Source organism: Embiotoca jacksoni, unplaced genomic scaffold (genome assembly GCF_022577435.1).
Source record: "Embiotoca jacksoni isolate LCO1_2020_lvr unplaced genomic scaffold, fEmbJac1.0.p SCAF_73, whole genome shotgun sequence".
Classification (NCBI taxonomy): domain Eukaryota; kingdom Metazoa; phylum Chordata; class Actinopteri; family Embiotocidae; genus Embiotoca; species Embiotoca jacksoni.
In genome coordinates, this window is record NW_027185429.1 from 965670 (window position 1) to 982315 (window position 16646).

The 16646-nt window shown below is 44.3% G+C and overlaps 1 protein-coding gene across 4 annotated transcripts in view; it reads right to left on the reverse strand.

Moving 5' to 3' along the window:
* Nucleotides 1–8160: 8160 nt before the first annotated feature.
* The window catches only part of hivep2a (HIVEP zinc finger 2a), a 46237-nt gene continuing 37751 nt past the window's right edge, over nucleotides 8161–16646 (reverse strand). For all 4 annotated transcript variants that reach the window (XM_069177484.1, XM_069177481.1, XM_069177482.1 and 1 more), the window contains 5 exons: nucleotides 16356–16457; nucleotides 14929–15790; nucleotides 14461–14566; nucleotides 12236–12355; nucleotides 8161–11354 (listed from right to left, as the gene is read on the reverse strand). In XM_069177484.1, coding sequence (XP_069033585.1) covers nucleotides 10650–11354; nucleotides 12236–12355; nucleotides 14461–14566; nucleotides 14929–15790; nucleotides 16356–16457 — 1895 coding nt within the window. In that variant the 3' untranslated portion in view covers nucleotides 8161–10649. The remainder of the gene's footprint in view (nucleotides 11355–12235; nucleotides 12356–14460; nucleotides 14567–14928; nucleotides 15791–16355; nucleotides 16458–16646) is intronic.

Sequence of the window (16646 nt, forward strand, 5' to 3'; positions counted from 1 at the left end):
AGTGAGAAGCTGCGGGTGGAGGGGGTGGACGCGTCCTGGATCAATGACTATCTGACAGGCAGACCACAGTTTGTCCGTCTGGGCAGTGTGCTGTCTGATACGGTGGTCAGTGGTACTGGAGCTCCTCAGGGAACTGTTCTGTCTCCTTCCTGTTCACCTTATACACCACTGACTTCCAGAACAACTCAGAGTCAAGACATCTGCAGAAGTTCTCTGATGACTCTGCAGTGGACGGTGTATAAGGGATGGACGGGAGGAGGAGTACAGGGCAGGAGTGGAGGACTTTGTGGAGTGGGCTGGTAGAAATCACCTCCTCCTGAACGTGGCCAAGACCAGAGAGATGGTGGTCGACTTCAGGAGGAAGACGACGGCTCCACAACCGCTGAGAGTTCTGGGAGAGGAGGTGGACATGGTGGAGGAGTACAAGTACCTGGATGTCTCCATGACAACAGACTGAACTGGAAGACCAACATCAACGCTGTCTACAAGAAGGGGATGAGTCGACTCTTTTTCTTGAGGAAACTTCGATCCTTCAATGTGTGCAGCAAGATGTTGGAGATGTTCTACCATCTGTTGTGGCCAGTGAACTGTACTTCGCTGTGGTCTGCTGGGGGGGCAGCATTGGAGCCGGTGACACCAACAGACTTAACAAACTGGTGAAGAAGGCCGGCTCCATCATCGGCTACAAACTGGACAGCCTGGAAAAGGTGGTGGAGAGGAGGACGCTGAACAAACTATTATCCATATTGGATAATCCTGACCACCCTCTCCACCTGCTGCAGGGACAGAGGAGGACGTTCTCCAAAAGATTCCTCCAGCTCCGCTGTCACAAGGACAGATACAGGAGATCGTTCCTGATACGGGAGATCATTCCTGATACAGGAGATTATTCCAGATACAGGAGATCATTCCTGATACAGGAGATCATTCCAGATACAGGAGATCATTCCTGATACAGGAGATCATTCTAGATACAGGAGATCATTCCTGATACAGGAGATCATTCCAGATACAGGAGATCATTCCTGATACAGGAGATCATTCCTGCCGACCGCAATAAGACTGTACAATAACTCACCTCTGGCAAAATCCATCACAGTACAATAACACTGTTGACTGTGTTTCTTGGTTTGTTTGTATATAATATATATAGATATATACTGTACTGTATATACTGTATATACTGTGCATTTTATATTTTATATTTTTTACTGCTATTTACTGCTATTTTATTGCTTTTCTATTATTCTATTCTATTCTATTCTATTCTATTCTATTCTTTTATTCTATTATTTCTATTATTATCTTATTGCTTCTGTATGCTGCTGTAGCAAAAAAAAATTCCCCTCGGGGATTAATAAAGTAAATACCGACCTACCTACCTACCTACACACACACACACACACACACACACACACACACACACACAGATTACACCTGTTTTCATGTATTTCATTCAGTGAAAAACCAAACTGCCCCGTCAGCAGTTTTCCAGCCGCCCGACGCCAGCTGCTACCTGGAAGTCGTTGGCGCGGTCTGGAAGTGAGCCGCCGTGATTTCAAGGTGCAGCTCGGTCCTTTTGATGTTTAATCCCTTCTTTAATTTTATTTCTACATGCCAGTATTCCCCTGACTCACTGTGTTTTATGGGTTTCTGACTCTCTTGATGCTCCTCCAGGAAACAGAAGGAAAACAACATTTGTCATTTCTTCCGAACGTCTGTGCATGCAGTACCCCGGCCGGCCCACAGGGGTCAGCGTGTCTCTGCGGACCCGTCAGAGCCTCCTCTCTGTTTCTATTCTGTTGTTTTTTTTAATGGTTTTACACAATAGAAAGGAGGACATCTTTGTTTCTCTTCTCAGCCTCTGAAACATGAAGTCTTTCCGTTTGTCCATCCTTCGTCTCTTCGTCTCTTATATCTCCTTGGAGATTGAAAAGAAGGAAGACTTCCTCCTCATGTCGTCTCCTCTTCCATCCTGTTCATTCACAGATAGTTGCTCTCTTTTTCCTGCATTTCATCTCTTCTTTTCTCCAGTGTTCCATCTTTTCACCTTATTTTGGAAATTATAGACGAGGAAGGTTTTCTCCTAGTTTTCTTCTTCCTCTTCTCTCCTCTTCTCTGCTCTATGATTTTAGAGGTCTTCCTCTTTCTCTCCTCTTGTCCTCCAGCTTCTCTCTTCCAGATTTCCCATCATTCCTCACATATTTCTCTCTCCTCTTCTCAAATTCTCCCATCTGTTCATTAAATTTCTCTTTTTCTTCCTCCTGCTTAACATCATCTTCTGACATGCTGTTCTTTTTCCTCACTTTTCTCCTCCTAGTTTTCTTCAGTTCTACTTCACGTGAATTATTCGGACGGTTATCTGGAGCTGCTTCGCTCACTTTATGTCCTTTCTGTCCTCCTGACGTTTGTTCTTACTTCTTGTTTTTCTGGAAGGTTCTTCATCTCTCCCTTTATGCCTCCTCTCCTCACCTCCTCCTCCCGACATGATATCCACGCTTCTTTATTTTCTATTGTCCTTCGTTGTTTCCTTTCTGCTCTTTGTTTCCTCTTCCACCTGAACTCATCTCCTTCTTTTGTCCACTCTTCCTTCTCCTCCTCTCACCTCTAATTTATTTTTAATGATTAAAACAGTCTCCATTCTTTACTGTTTGCATCTCATCTCATCTTTTGTCCTCCTCCTCATTTTTTCTTCTTCTCTTTAGTCCTGTTAATTTAGAAAGACCTCCTCCTTCTCTGGGTTCATTTCACCTCCTCTGCTCTAAAGACAAAGGAATTAATTTTAGAAATATTCCTGCTGGCATCTCCCTCAGAAAAAACGAATGAAACACAAAGTGAGCTATATCTTCTTTCCCTTTGGAGACACACACACACACACACTACACACACACACACACACACACCACACACACACACACACACACACACACACACACACACACACACACACACACACACACACACACACACACACACCTCTTTTTTCCTGGCAGCTAAAATTGGAAAGTTGTTTATTCCAATGAACAGATGCCTCCATGACACACAAACACCCTCACAGAGACCATCAAACACACACACACACACACACACACACACACATACACACACACACAGACACATACACACACACACACACACACACACACAACTCTCCGGTGTCTGGTGTGACGTTTCGTCCTCCTCCAGACGTCCTCAGACGTCTCCTGAGCAGGACAACAGAGACAACAGAGACTGATTCACTCCATTCTCTCCTCTGTGCTCCTTGGTTACGGTTGCTAAGTGGGACAAACAAAAAACCTCAGAGATTCTGTTTCCATTGAAAACACCTGTTGGTTTAATTGACCCGTATTCAGCCCGTCCTTTCAAAGAAATGTGCTTCTGGTTTCCAGCAGTGACGGATCAGTAATGAATCCTTTTATTGATTATCATTCCCAAATATTAATGGAAGGAGAACAGGTTCTATGATTAAAGTACTTATTGTAACCAAGAAAAAAATATTTCCCTCAACCTGACCTCATCTTTACAGAAAGGTTAGTGAGGCTCCGACATAACAACCGACACAGTCATGATGCGGGTGGTTGTGTTGTCAACTACAGACTGGATATACAACTACAGACTGGATATTAAACTACAGACTGGATATACAACTACAGACTGGATATACAACTACAGACTGGATATAAAACTACAGACTGGATATAAAACACAGACTGGATATAAAAATACAGACTGGATATAAAACACAGACCAGATATAAAACTACAGACTGGTTATAAAACTACAGACTGGATATAAAAATACAGACTGGATTTAAAACATAAACTGGATTTAAAACTACAGACTGGATATAAAACTACAGACTGGATTTAAAACAGACTGGATATAGAACTACAGACTGGATTTAAAACATAGACTGGATTTAAAACATAGACTGGATATAAAACTACAGACTGGATTTAAAACTACAGACTGGATATAAAACTACAGACTGGATATAAAACTACAGACTGGATTTAAAACATAAACTGGATTTAAAACAGACTGGATATAAAACTACAGACTGGATTTAAAACAGACTGGATATGGAACTACAGACTGGATATAAAACAGACTGGATATAAAACCACAGACTGGATTTAAAACTACAGACTGGATATAAAACACAGACTGGATATACAACTACAGACTGGATATAAAACGACAGACTGGATTAAAAACATAGACTGGATATAAAACTACAGACTGGATTTAAAACAAACTGGATATAAAACTACAGACTGGATTTAAAACATAAACTGGATTTAAAACAGACTGGATATAAAACTACAGACTGGATTTAAAACATAAACTGGATTTAAAACAAACTGGATATAAAACTACAGACTGGATTTAAAACATAAACTGGATTTAAAACAAACTGGATATAAAACTACAGACTGGATTTAAAACATAAACTGGATTTAAAACAGACTGGATATAAAACTACAGACTGGATGTAAAACATAAACTGGATTTAAAACATAGACTGGATATAAAACTACAGACTGGATTTAAAACATAAACTGGATTTAAAACAGACTGGATGTAAAACTACAGACTGGATTTAAAACAAAAACTGGATTTAAAACATAGACTGGATATAAAACTACAGACTGGATTTAAAACAAAAACTGGATTTAAAACTACAGACTGGATATAAAACTACAGACTGGATTTAAAACAAAAACTGGATTTAAAACTACAGACTGGATATAAAACTACAGACTGGATTTAAAACAAAAACTGGATTTAAAACATAGACTGGATATAAAACTACAGACTGGATTTAAAACAAAAACTGGATTTAAAACTACAGACTGGATATAAAACTACAGACTGGATTTAAAACAGAGACTGGATATAGAACTACAGACTGGATTTAAAACATAGTCTGGATATAAAACTACAGACTGGATTTAAAACATAGTCTGGATATAAAACTACAGACTGGATTTAAAACATAGACTGGATATAGACACAGTAAATTTCAGCTGACCGCTCCCGTCACACGTCTTCGTTCATCGTCTCTTCGACCTTGTGAGACTCGCTTCAGCTTCACTTCTCAGAAAAGAACAACGTGACCTCTGACTCGATGTCCTTTCGACGTGAATAACGTATGAACAGACAGTTTGTCTCTGACTCTCGTCATGGTGAAGATCTCCTGCGAGAGGAGCCGAGTTATGACCCAGAGATCAGCAAGACAGTTCACACACCTTTTATCTTCTTATTGAAATTATAAAAGCAGAAATTCAGAGATGACCTGCCAATGAAACCTGCAGAGATTTAACTTTCTGTTAATCTGACAGCCGCTGAAGAAAAGAGGAAAATCTTTCTTTATGTTTATTTTTTAACTGAACAGCTTCACATCTAAAGTTGAATACTTCATGAGGTGCTTCGCGGAACATCTGTAAACTGAAATTTTCCAAATGACCCGCAGAAATCTCCTCAAACCTGGCAGAGGGAGAAACCCGGCTTTATCTTTAGAGTTAATTACAGCTGGGAAAATCACTGCAGACATATGTGGTGTGTCCTTTTACACACACACACACACACACACACACACACACACACACACACACACACACACACACACACACACACACACACACAGGGGGGCTTCGCACCACAGGCTGTTTGCTACTAACCATTAAGGCATGTAGACAAGCCGATTTGGGTGCCATACAACCAGAGTGAGAGCGTTCCCAGGGAGCGCTCGCCGACCCGTCCGCCGGCCTGCAGCTCTGACAGGGTGACGGGATCGCATGAGTTTGCAAAATAACTCCCAACATGAAATGATACACTCGGCGACACACATAATGTAATTATTGCCTGTTTAAATGATTCGTAACAAATCATAATAGTCAATGTGTGTGACATATGTAAGCGTACAACAAGCAAAGATATTTTTAACAGCTGCTAATCTTCGCCGCAGAATTTTGGTTTGTCCCGTTTATTTTTATTTTTCACATTATGAGTGAGTCGTCTGCCAAAAAGTGCAGAAAAACAAACAGCTTTGTCGTTTTCTTTGTTTCAACGTCTCCAGGAAGTAGAAATACACTGAACATGAGAAGACGGTCACCCTCTCTGCTGTATCATCACAGACTGTTTCTAAAAGTGTTCGTAGCTTCAGGTCTGTAAAATGGTTCCGATCCAGAAGTGTCTTTAGCTGCAATACTAGCGAGTGCCACTAGAGGTCGGCTCCAAAAAGCCTCCGGCTCCATAGACTCCCATTCAACTTCTCTCATCAAATCCAAAGTGAATAAAATGTGTCCATCAGTTATCTCGGTGTTGTTAGCTAAAGTCACTCCTTCTTATTAGTTTTCTGGAGGTCCATCTGAAAATAATCCCTCATTCATTAGAAAAGAAGATTCAAGAAGACCTGTTTTTGGGGGCGTGTCTGTTTGATTGACAGGCCTGTGGTGCAGTCAGGTTACAGCTATCGGTGGGCGGGACGTAGTATCGTCAGGTTTCCAGTTACTCCGTCCGTCCCTCCCCCCCTCCCGCCCACGCACGCGCACACACACACACACACAATGAAAACCAACACATCCAGTCTCAGGGGAGATTTCCATATGCTCGCAGCACTGAACCATGAAAACCGCTCACACTCCGAACCAGAGATGAAACGATTCCTCCAAACGCTAATCATGACCAAAATAACTTGCTTGATCATCTTCTATCAAAGGCCACGGGACGCAGCGACATCCGGACAGACTGACAGAGTAAATGTAAATTGACAACAACCCAGTTGTGTCAAAAAAAAAAGAGAAAAAAGAAAAGCACACACACCAAAAGATGTAGACAGGTAGACATATGTGGGACATGGCTAATGACAGGGACGCCATTAAAATTAGAAACATGAGGAGACAGAAAGGAGGCTGAAGCAGGATAAATGAATGAATACAGTTGAAATCATGTGCCGAGGACTTATCAGCCGACCTCGTTCAAAGACTGATTTCAAACGGATCGTTCAGTTTGAATTAGTGCTGCTGCTTCTACTGGCTGTTACCGCAGCTACTATCATTATTTTTACCGTTTCATTACCACTGGAGACGTGACTATAATGAGGAGGAGCTAATGAACAGGGCGCTGCCTTCAAAGGGGCTCGTAGTATTCATAACGTTGGAATTTTCTGAAATCTCTGCGTTCCAAAGTTGTGATGTGACTGCTGATGATTTCAGAAATAACAAAGGCCATAGAAGTTCATGTTTCGTTGGACGATGATTTCACATTTTGTAGTTTTATGGTTTTTCTTCCCAACAGGAGAATGTTGTTGGTGTCATGTTATCTTCATTGCTACAGGATCATAAGACCTCTGCAACTCTGAAGGACTGGCCAATCAGCGTCCAATGAAGCTGATGAAGTGTTTTTACCAGCAGTTGACAGGAAGAAAAAGAAGAGACCTCAGAGGGAAACATTGGACATGTTTGATTGACACTTGAGTCAGCAGAGACACAAAACAAAATGTGAACAGATTTGAAAGTCATGACAACAGTAAGGTGTCAGTTTGATGTGCGAGACATCGTGGAAAATGTTGGTACTCCATTGAGGATTCTGATGGATTTTACCTTCAGTTTTAAAACAGCCTGCAGACTTTAACCTTTGACCTTCACTGGACACCAAGACAACTGGACAACCGACCCCAGGACAGACAGTTCAGTGACTGTCTGATAAACAGCTGGGAAAGAGGGCTGCTTTTTATACACTGAGGGGATAACGAGGGAAGGGGAAGCAGGTGTGGAAGTGGGCGTGGTCAATCCAGGGATCACTGCAGGACAGGTAGGTGACGGGAAGGGAAAGAAAGTCAGAGGACATCTGGTGGACGGTTGGAGAATGGCAGGAAGGACATAGTGTCGCACTTGTTCCAAATCACATGCTTTCTCTTTTTATTTTGGATACGGATTGTGACGGATATAACCAAGAGGGTCAAAGGTCAAGGGGCATTGTTATGATGTAGTATGTCTCAATTATATTCATACTGCGTGCATTGTAAGAGTAGTTGCAGTATGCACTGAAAGTGAAAAGAAGTGACTCCTTCCACAGCACAGACAGTTGATAAATAGTAAATTTTTTAAAGATTAAAATTGACACAAACTGTGAATAATGGTGCAGACAAACAAATTATTCTATTCATATTTATTTGAAAACAACAATCCATTTCTTCCACTTCTACCGCGATTCCTTGTTGCAACTGGGGTCATACATGATATTCGTATTAATTCCACAGAACACCATCACAAAAGTTACCCTTTTATATGCACGTTTACCTTTTTTTTGTCCTTTTTTTTGTATTGTTGTCATTTCTATACATTGACTTGTGCTTTGATATCTTTGAAAGAGAGAAAGAGTTTTTTTTTAAAGACATCATTGTCGTCATGATAAGTGTACATAACAGAGGGAGGATCGAGATAGAAAAAAGTCGTAAGAAGAGGATATACTGGTCGAATACACACCGATACAGAATACAGAGATACACACTCACATTGCAGCCTGCCCACAACTGTCCGAAAGAGAAAAGAGTTGTGTCACTGACATCACGACTCCACCTGCTCCCTTCTCCTGATTTGGGGATTTTTAAGTACGCTATTGTTGCCTTGCAACAGATACAGTCCCCGCTGGTGAGCAGAGTTTTGGCGAAATATTGCTTAGCTACAAAAGGGATGTTCAGGAGAGGAGGAGCATCACAGACGGGCCCCCAAAAAAAGCAGTGCAGAAAGCCTCAATGTCACAACTGTAAAACATATTATTATTATTACTGAGTATTTCCAGACAGTTTTTGGGTTCAGAATGCAGAGCTGTTCTCCTCCTAAACACTCGAGTTTCAATCAAAGTTGGCTGCAAAAAACTGACTTTCGTAGAAGAAATATAAGGTGCATTCGTCAGAAAGTTTGGGATGTGTGTTTGTTTATGTGTCCCCCAGAAATAAAGCCATTAAATAAGAGTGTCAGTGGGTTGATTGCCATGGCAACAACGTGCATCAATGCCAACGAATGATGTACCTGTGTGTTTGTGTGTGTTCAGGGGGGAGATGACTGGATATTTACATGGACTGGAATGTTTTCCCCTTTTAGATATCCGATGAGAAACAATTCGCAACACGTGAAGCTACCGTTAATCTGTGTGTTGGATGGATGCGGCCGCTGGGGAGGCGAGGGGGCGGAGTTAAAACCAACGATTAAGCAGAATGCCACGGTGAAAGAAGGCATGTTCATTCACTTAATGCTGAGAGCAGATCTGTGCCTCGTAAAAATCTAAATAATACCACGAAAAAAAGAAGTAAAAAAATCACAAGCAGGGACAGGCAAAAAGCAGCGGGGAAAATGTACAAGCAAACTACCATAACCGTAATGTGAATGTCAGTCTAAATGTTAAGTGCAGATAGATAGATAGATAGATAGATAGATAGATAGATAGATAGATAGATAGATAGATAGATAGATAGATAGATAGATAGATAGATAGATAGATAGATAGATAGATAGACAGGTTGATAGATTCTATATACCGTATGTATTCATATGCTGGGTAAATATTCTATGTGTATATACCTCCAAGTTGAGGGGCTCACTCAGACGTATATAAATAGGTCGAACATATAAAGCCATATTACAGTGTACATATTCTCGCCCTAATGTAAGCGATAGCAAAAAACCCATGCTTTACATAGAAAAAGGCATCCACGACATTTAAGAAAAAAATTTACAATTTATGAAACATGGTAACAATAATAAATAGTATTATAGAATCGCTGCTGTACACAAAAAAGCCATTTTTAAAATTTCACTCATATAAAAATATGTTTTAGTGCAACCGTACGTAATAGTAATATCCATAACTTCACATCGCTTGTCGAGACTTTTAAGGTGTCCAAAAAACAAGAGAGAAAAAAAACACAGGAGTTTGTAGGAACGAGGAGGATGAGGAGGATGAGGATGAAGAGGAGGAGGAGGAGGAGGAGGAGGAGGGATTGCATTTATTACAAAGCTGATACGTGATAGCATTGTACTGTATTTACATTTACCTTCCTGCTTCGTTTGCTCATAAGAATATAAGCAAAGAAAGAGACAAAAGAAAGAGATGAAAGAAAAGGCACACACGATGCTGTCCAATCCTCTCTGACGTACCGTTTCGCTCCAGTCCTTCTTCTTCTTCTTCTCCTTCTTCTTCTTCTTCTTCTTCTTCTTCTTCTTCTTCTTCTTTTATTGTAGCAGGTTTTGGTCGGGCTCGTGTTGGTGGGAGTTTCCGTACATGTGTATGCAACGTCTTTAAATAAGAAAGTCTGTGAGTGCAGGTCCTCCGCTGGACATCCAAACTCAAGAAGTCCTTTTTTATTTATTAAGAGCTGTTTCTCTTTGTATGCATTGTGTGTGTGTGTGTGTGTGTGTGTGTGTGTAAGAGAGAGAGAGAGAGAGTGTGTGTGTAAGAGAGAGAGAGAGTGTGTGTGTAAGAGAGAGAGAGAGAGAGTGTGTGTGTAAGAGAGAGAGAGAGTGTGTGTATCAACTGAATCAGAAATGTGTGTAAAGTGTGCAAAAGTCCGTTTTCTCTCTCGGTTGCACTTCATCCCTTCCTGTCATCCCAGAACAAGTGAACACAAGACGTGTCCTGCAGCTCTACGACACGTCCCTGCAGCGCTTGGTGCCGTCGGCCTCCCGGTCTCTGGATGCCGGCAGAGCCTGCAGGGGGTCAGAGGCGGGGCTGGGAGGGTGAGGTGAGGAGGAGGAGGAGGAGGAGGAGGAGGAGGAGGAGGAGGAGTAAGGGGAGGTGGGGACTGACGGGTGGGGGGGCCTGACCTCCAGGCCGCTAAAGTGCTGAATCCCCGGACCGTGAGAAGGAGGCGGCGGCGACGTGGTGACGGGTGCTGAGCACTGATAATGATGATGATGATGATGATGGGAGTCGGGAGAGGAGGAGGAGGAAGGAGCTCTGCCTCCATCTTCATCCCCTCGGCCTCCTCGTCCTCCTCTCTCGAGGAACTCCTTGGAGTCGATGCAGAGCGAGGCAATGGCCTTGGTGCAGGTGTGGACGCTCTCCTCCTGCTCCCCCCTCACACCTCCTCTTCCTCCTTCCCTCTCCAGTGAGGAGCGGTGAGGTGACGCCGACTCCCTCGCCCTCTCTCCTCCTCCTCCTCCCCTCTCGATGAAGGAGGTGAAATGGGCCTCGCCGGCGGTGGAGTCCTCTGATGTGCTCTTGTGCAGCGGCAGGCGGCAGGAGGCCTGCTGCGCCCCCTGCTGGGCAAGGGGGGCGGTGACGGAGGAGGGGACGGAGTGTACCATCTGGATCCCTCCGATGGGGATCATCGGGTAAGGTGACCGCACCTGAGGGGAGGAAGATTTTAGTTTGAGTCACATGTTCAAAGTCTGGTGAAAAAATTCTTCAATTAAAAATGTTTCCTGAATCACCATGAACACACTTTGTTGATTTGAATTTAATCCCACATAAACTGTCCTGCTGCCCCAAATACTCACTAGATGAGTATTAATCCGCCACAGAAAATAGTCTCCAACAAAACCATTATTTAATCCTTTCTGAGAAACATTTGCTAAAAACTTTGTTCACCAGATGTTTAAAGAAACCACTAAAGCTTCTTTAAAAAATGTAAGTATATATTTGGGAGTTTTTACAAGATTTACAGTTTCAGAAGAAACCAGAGGGCTTGTTTTGTCTTTTTGATTGAATTTGTTGACCTTTAACCTTTTAATGATCACAAAATCAGACTATTAGTGTAGCAGATGTAGGTTAATATATTTAAATACGTACGACATGGTTTTTATACATCAGTAATATCAGTATACTTTCTTGTTTTGATCCAATTAGTCTGCTAAAATATCTTAAAGTGCTAATAATTATATTGACGATGTTTTTACACATTCCTGTATTTACATAGAGGTTTACAGAATAAATTAAAAAATTTGGATATAAAATGGGCAGAAACTTAATTTAAAATAATACATTAATGAAGGTGGAAATAAAAACTAACATAAAAAAGCAAAAAAAATAGAATCAAATAATGAGCAAAGAAATATATATATACATAGTATAAGAAGATACATTCAATATGTATAATGTAAAAAGAAATAATGATAAAATAAAATCTCAAAAGGAAAATAAAATATAGAGATTTACATTCAATAACTTTAACAAAATTAAATAAAATAAAACAAAATATTTTTAAAATAAAATGATGAAGATGAAATACCTGTAGCTGAGAGTGGAGGGGGAGGTGGCTGAACAACACTTGGTGCGGTGGACTAGACTGGTTACCACGGCCGTTACTGTGGTCCCGTTGCCCTGGCGACGGTGACCCCGGCCGATGTTCCTGGAAACAGGAGAGGAGGTGAAAACCTGCTGCTGACCAACGGCGAGGTCACGAAACGTCATTCACATAAAGTCAAACTGATCAGCTGACTCCAACATTTAGGTTTAGTCTCATCACAAACCCACAACACACACACACACGCACACACACACACGCACACACACACGCACACACACACACGCACACACTCACGCACGCACACACACGCACACACGCACTCACGCACGCACACACACACACACTCGCACGCACACACTCACGCACGCACACACACACACACTCGCACGCACACACACACTCACGCACGCACGCACGCACGCACACACTCACGCACGCACGCACGCACACACTCACGCACGCACACACACACACACACACACACACACACACACTCGCACGCACACACTCACGCACGCACGCACGCATGCACACACTCACGCACGCACGCACGCACGCACACACTCACGCACGCACACACACACACACACACACACACACACACACTCGCACGCACACACTCACGCACGCACGCACGCATGCACACACTCACGCACGCACGCACGCACGCACACACTCACTCACGCACGCACACACTCACGCACGCACACACTCGCACGCACACACTCACGCACGCACGCACGCATGCACACACTCACGCACGCACGCACGCATGCACACACTCACGCACGCACGCACACACTCACGCACGCACGCACGCACACACTCACGCACGCACACACACACACACACTCGCACGCACACACTCACGCACGCACGCACGCACGCACACACTCACGCACGCACGCACGCACACACTCACGCACACACACACACACACACACTCGCACGCACACACTCACGCACGCACGCACGCACGCACACATTGGACACTGCTAAATACAATAAACACACATTTGGGGCTTTGGGATGGAAAACCAAATCTTGTGAGAAAATGAATGAACCCTGATGAGTGTAAAAACAGACCGCAGGTGTTCGTCTCATTTCTTGCGTCTGAATATTGTTAAAACTTCACGCTTTGTTTGAGCGGCCGGCAGCAGACAGTTTGAAGTGGAGCTCTTAAGAAGAAAAACAGCCGTGTTATTAACCACAGCACCGCCGGCCAAGAGCCCGGTACCACCAGAACCAGCAGCCCGGTCCTCAATCACCTCCTCCACCCCTCCTGCTCCTCACCCCCTCTCCTCCTCCACCTCCTCCTCCTCCTCCACCTATATCCACCAAATATTCCTCCTTTGTACTTCGTTTTTTTTCAAACTACACACTGAATGCCAGAAAGTTCCGAAAATCAGTTCAGCATCCTGATCAGTAATTTGTTTTCGTCCATTTTTGTGTTTAAGGAAGAAAATATGTCTGAAAAAAATCTTTCATTATTTTAACTTACATAACAACAATCAACAGTTGGTTTGTGTTCTGAAAACTCGAGTTCGGTAGTTCAGTAGTTGCCATCTTGTTTTTTTGGAACAGGAAGTGACCATATTTGGACGAGCTGGGGGAGGAGCCAGCGGTGGATCTGACCAATCTGATCGGAAACCTGACGATACTACGTCCCGCCCACCGATAGCTGTAACCTGACTGCACCACAGGCCTGTCAATCAAACAGACACGCCCCCAAAAACAGGTCTTCTTGAATCTTCTTTTCTAATGAATGAGGGATTATTTTCAGATGGACCTCCAGAAAACTAATAAGAAGGAGTGACTTTAGCTAACAACACCGAGATAACTGATGGACACATTTTATTCACTTTGGATTTGATGAGAGAAGTTGAATGGGAGTCTATGGAGCCGGAGGCTTTTTGGAGCCGACCTCTAGTGGCACTCGCTGGTATTGGGTATTAAAAACTGCTTCCAAATGTTTACTTTGTTTACAGTAAACAAAACCCTATAAAACACTAAAGTCTTCAGTATAGGACAAACATTAATGTTAAATCCCCAGACAGGATGTGAGACTGAAGAGTGTCAAAACAAAAGTCATAACTTCCTCAAAATAAAGAAAAATGAAAACAGAAGTTTGAAGAACACAGAGAATAGAGACAAATAATAAAATCATGAGTGTGAGATGAAGAAGCAGAAGACTAAACTCCTCTCACCGTCTCCATGTCTGCGCTGGCTGCGTGACGTGCCGGCGGGCCGAACTCCAGCTGACCCGCCGCGGTCTGATGACTCGGCCTCAGGCTCCGCGCTGCACTCTGCTGGCTGGAGGACAGAAACACCACAATACATCTTCAGAACGGGCTCGGAGATTAAATTTAACTGTTCACAGTCAGAAACTCTGATGGGTTGGACTAAATAAGTTTGTTTCAGAGGATGAAGATGAGGATGAAGATGAAGACTGCTGTCCCTGTGACTTACAGATAGTTTATTATTAAAAGCTGCACCTGTACTTGGTCTGGAAGGATCCAATGAAATGCAGCTAGAGCTAAAACTAATAAATAACGTTTCTATAGACGTGGTGAGCTCACCTGTGGTGGTGGAGGTGAAACTACACTCAGGTGAAGCTGTGAGCTCACCTGTGGTGGTGGAGGTGAAACTACACTCAGATGAAGCTGTGAGCTCACCTGTGGTGGTGGAGGTGCTGGTGGAGGCCTCGGCGAGGAGACACGGGTCGGATCATCCCCCGGTGGCGCCCTCGTGGTGACAGGTCCCGTTTGTAGTCCCTTCCTGCCGGAGACGTGGGTCTGGACAGGGGGGACAGCAGGGACAGGTGTCCCCTCCGGGGGGACAGGTCCCGCCGGTACCCCCCCACCGCCCCCAACTCCCTCTTTGGGGAGATGTGACGTAGCGGAGAGACGTCCCGCCGGGGCGAGAGGTGTCCGGCCCGGGGTGAGAGGTCGCGGCGGGGGGAGAGGTACCGGCGGGCTGAGGGGGAGGAGGAGGGGGAGATGGGGGAGGGGCAGCCAGAGTGGTCCAACCCGGGCGAGGAGAGACGGGAGGAGGGGGAGGAGAGGTCCGGGGAGGGGACGGGGAGGTCTTCGTCCATGGAGGAGGAGGAGGAGGGGGGGACCAGCAGCCTGCTGCCCGGCGGCCGCTGATGACCTCGCTGGTACTCGCTGTAAACGCACTCGGTGGGCGGAGCCTGCGGGGTGATCTGGATGCTCGGCACGGTGGTGAAGTATCCGAACAGCGGCGGTCGGCTGGTGTTTCCCAGGAAGTCGGAGGGGTGAGGGAGGTGGGGGGCGGGGTGGGAGGCGGCCACCGCTGTGATGGACAGCGACGGCAGCCCGTATGGCTGCGGGCTGGTGGAGCGCGACCGCGTCTTCGGGGTGGACTCTCCGTCGTAGTCATCCTCGTCATCGTCTTCATCGTCCACCTCATCGCCGTCCTCCTCGCCGCCATCCGAGTCGTCGGCGTCTGAGAACTGATGCTCCATGGAGCCTCGGGAGGACTTCTCCGATGACCTCTGACCCTCCTCTCCCACATCTAAAAGTGGAGGACGAGGAGGAGAAGAAGAAGAAGGAGATGAATAGGAGAAACAAGGAGCGATGAAGAAAGAAAAAGAAAGATAAGAGGAGAGGAGAGAAAACGTTTGTATGAGTTCGTGGTAACAGAAAGTTTCGGCGTGACATAAAAGACAATAAAACATAAAAGACAATAAAACACGGTTCCTGGATTTGAGCCTCTGGACCCGACGCCGGCCGGCTCCTATTGGATCGTTGGAGTCTACGACACACGGCCAGCCGATTGGCTGAAAAAGCTTGTTGTGGCTTTTCAAAATAAAGGTGATGTTGAGAGATCTAAAAACATGAATATAACATATATATGTTTTATCTGATTCTCCTCCAATCAGAGAAGAAGAAGACTAAAGTTCATAAATTATATTTAGACTTCAACGAGCAGAAATCAAATCCAACAGCTGACTGATGTCCTGATGTCCTGATGTCCTCCTCTAAAACACCACAGATTCTCACCAACGTGGGTTAGTGTGTGTGTGTGTGTGTGTGTGTGTGTGTGTGTGTGTGTGTGTGTGTGTGTGTGTCTGTCCTACCTCCTTCATCAGCCTCGGTGTCCTCGACTGAAGACATGGAGACTCCCAGCTCCAGACACTTTTTCATATGAGCCTTTGACTTCATGTGCTTCGTCAGGTTTCCTGCAAAACACACACACACACACACACACACACACACACACACACACACACACACACACACACACACACACACACACGCTTTAATGAGCCTTCCACCAGTCTCCAGAGCTCCAGAGTAGAAATGGAAACGAGGCCACAAAATTACGATTTACAAATGATATATAATTGATAGATTATGATTTAGTGAGA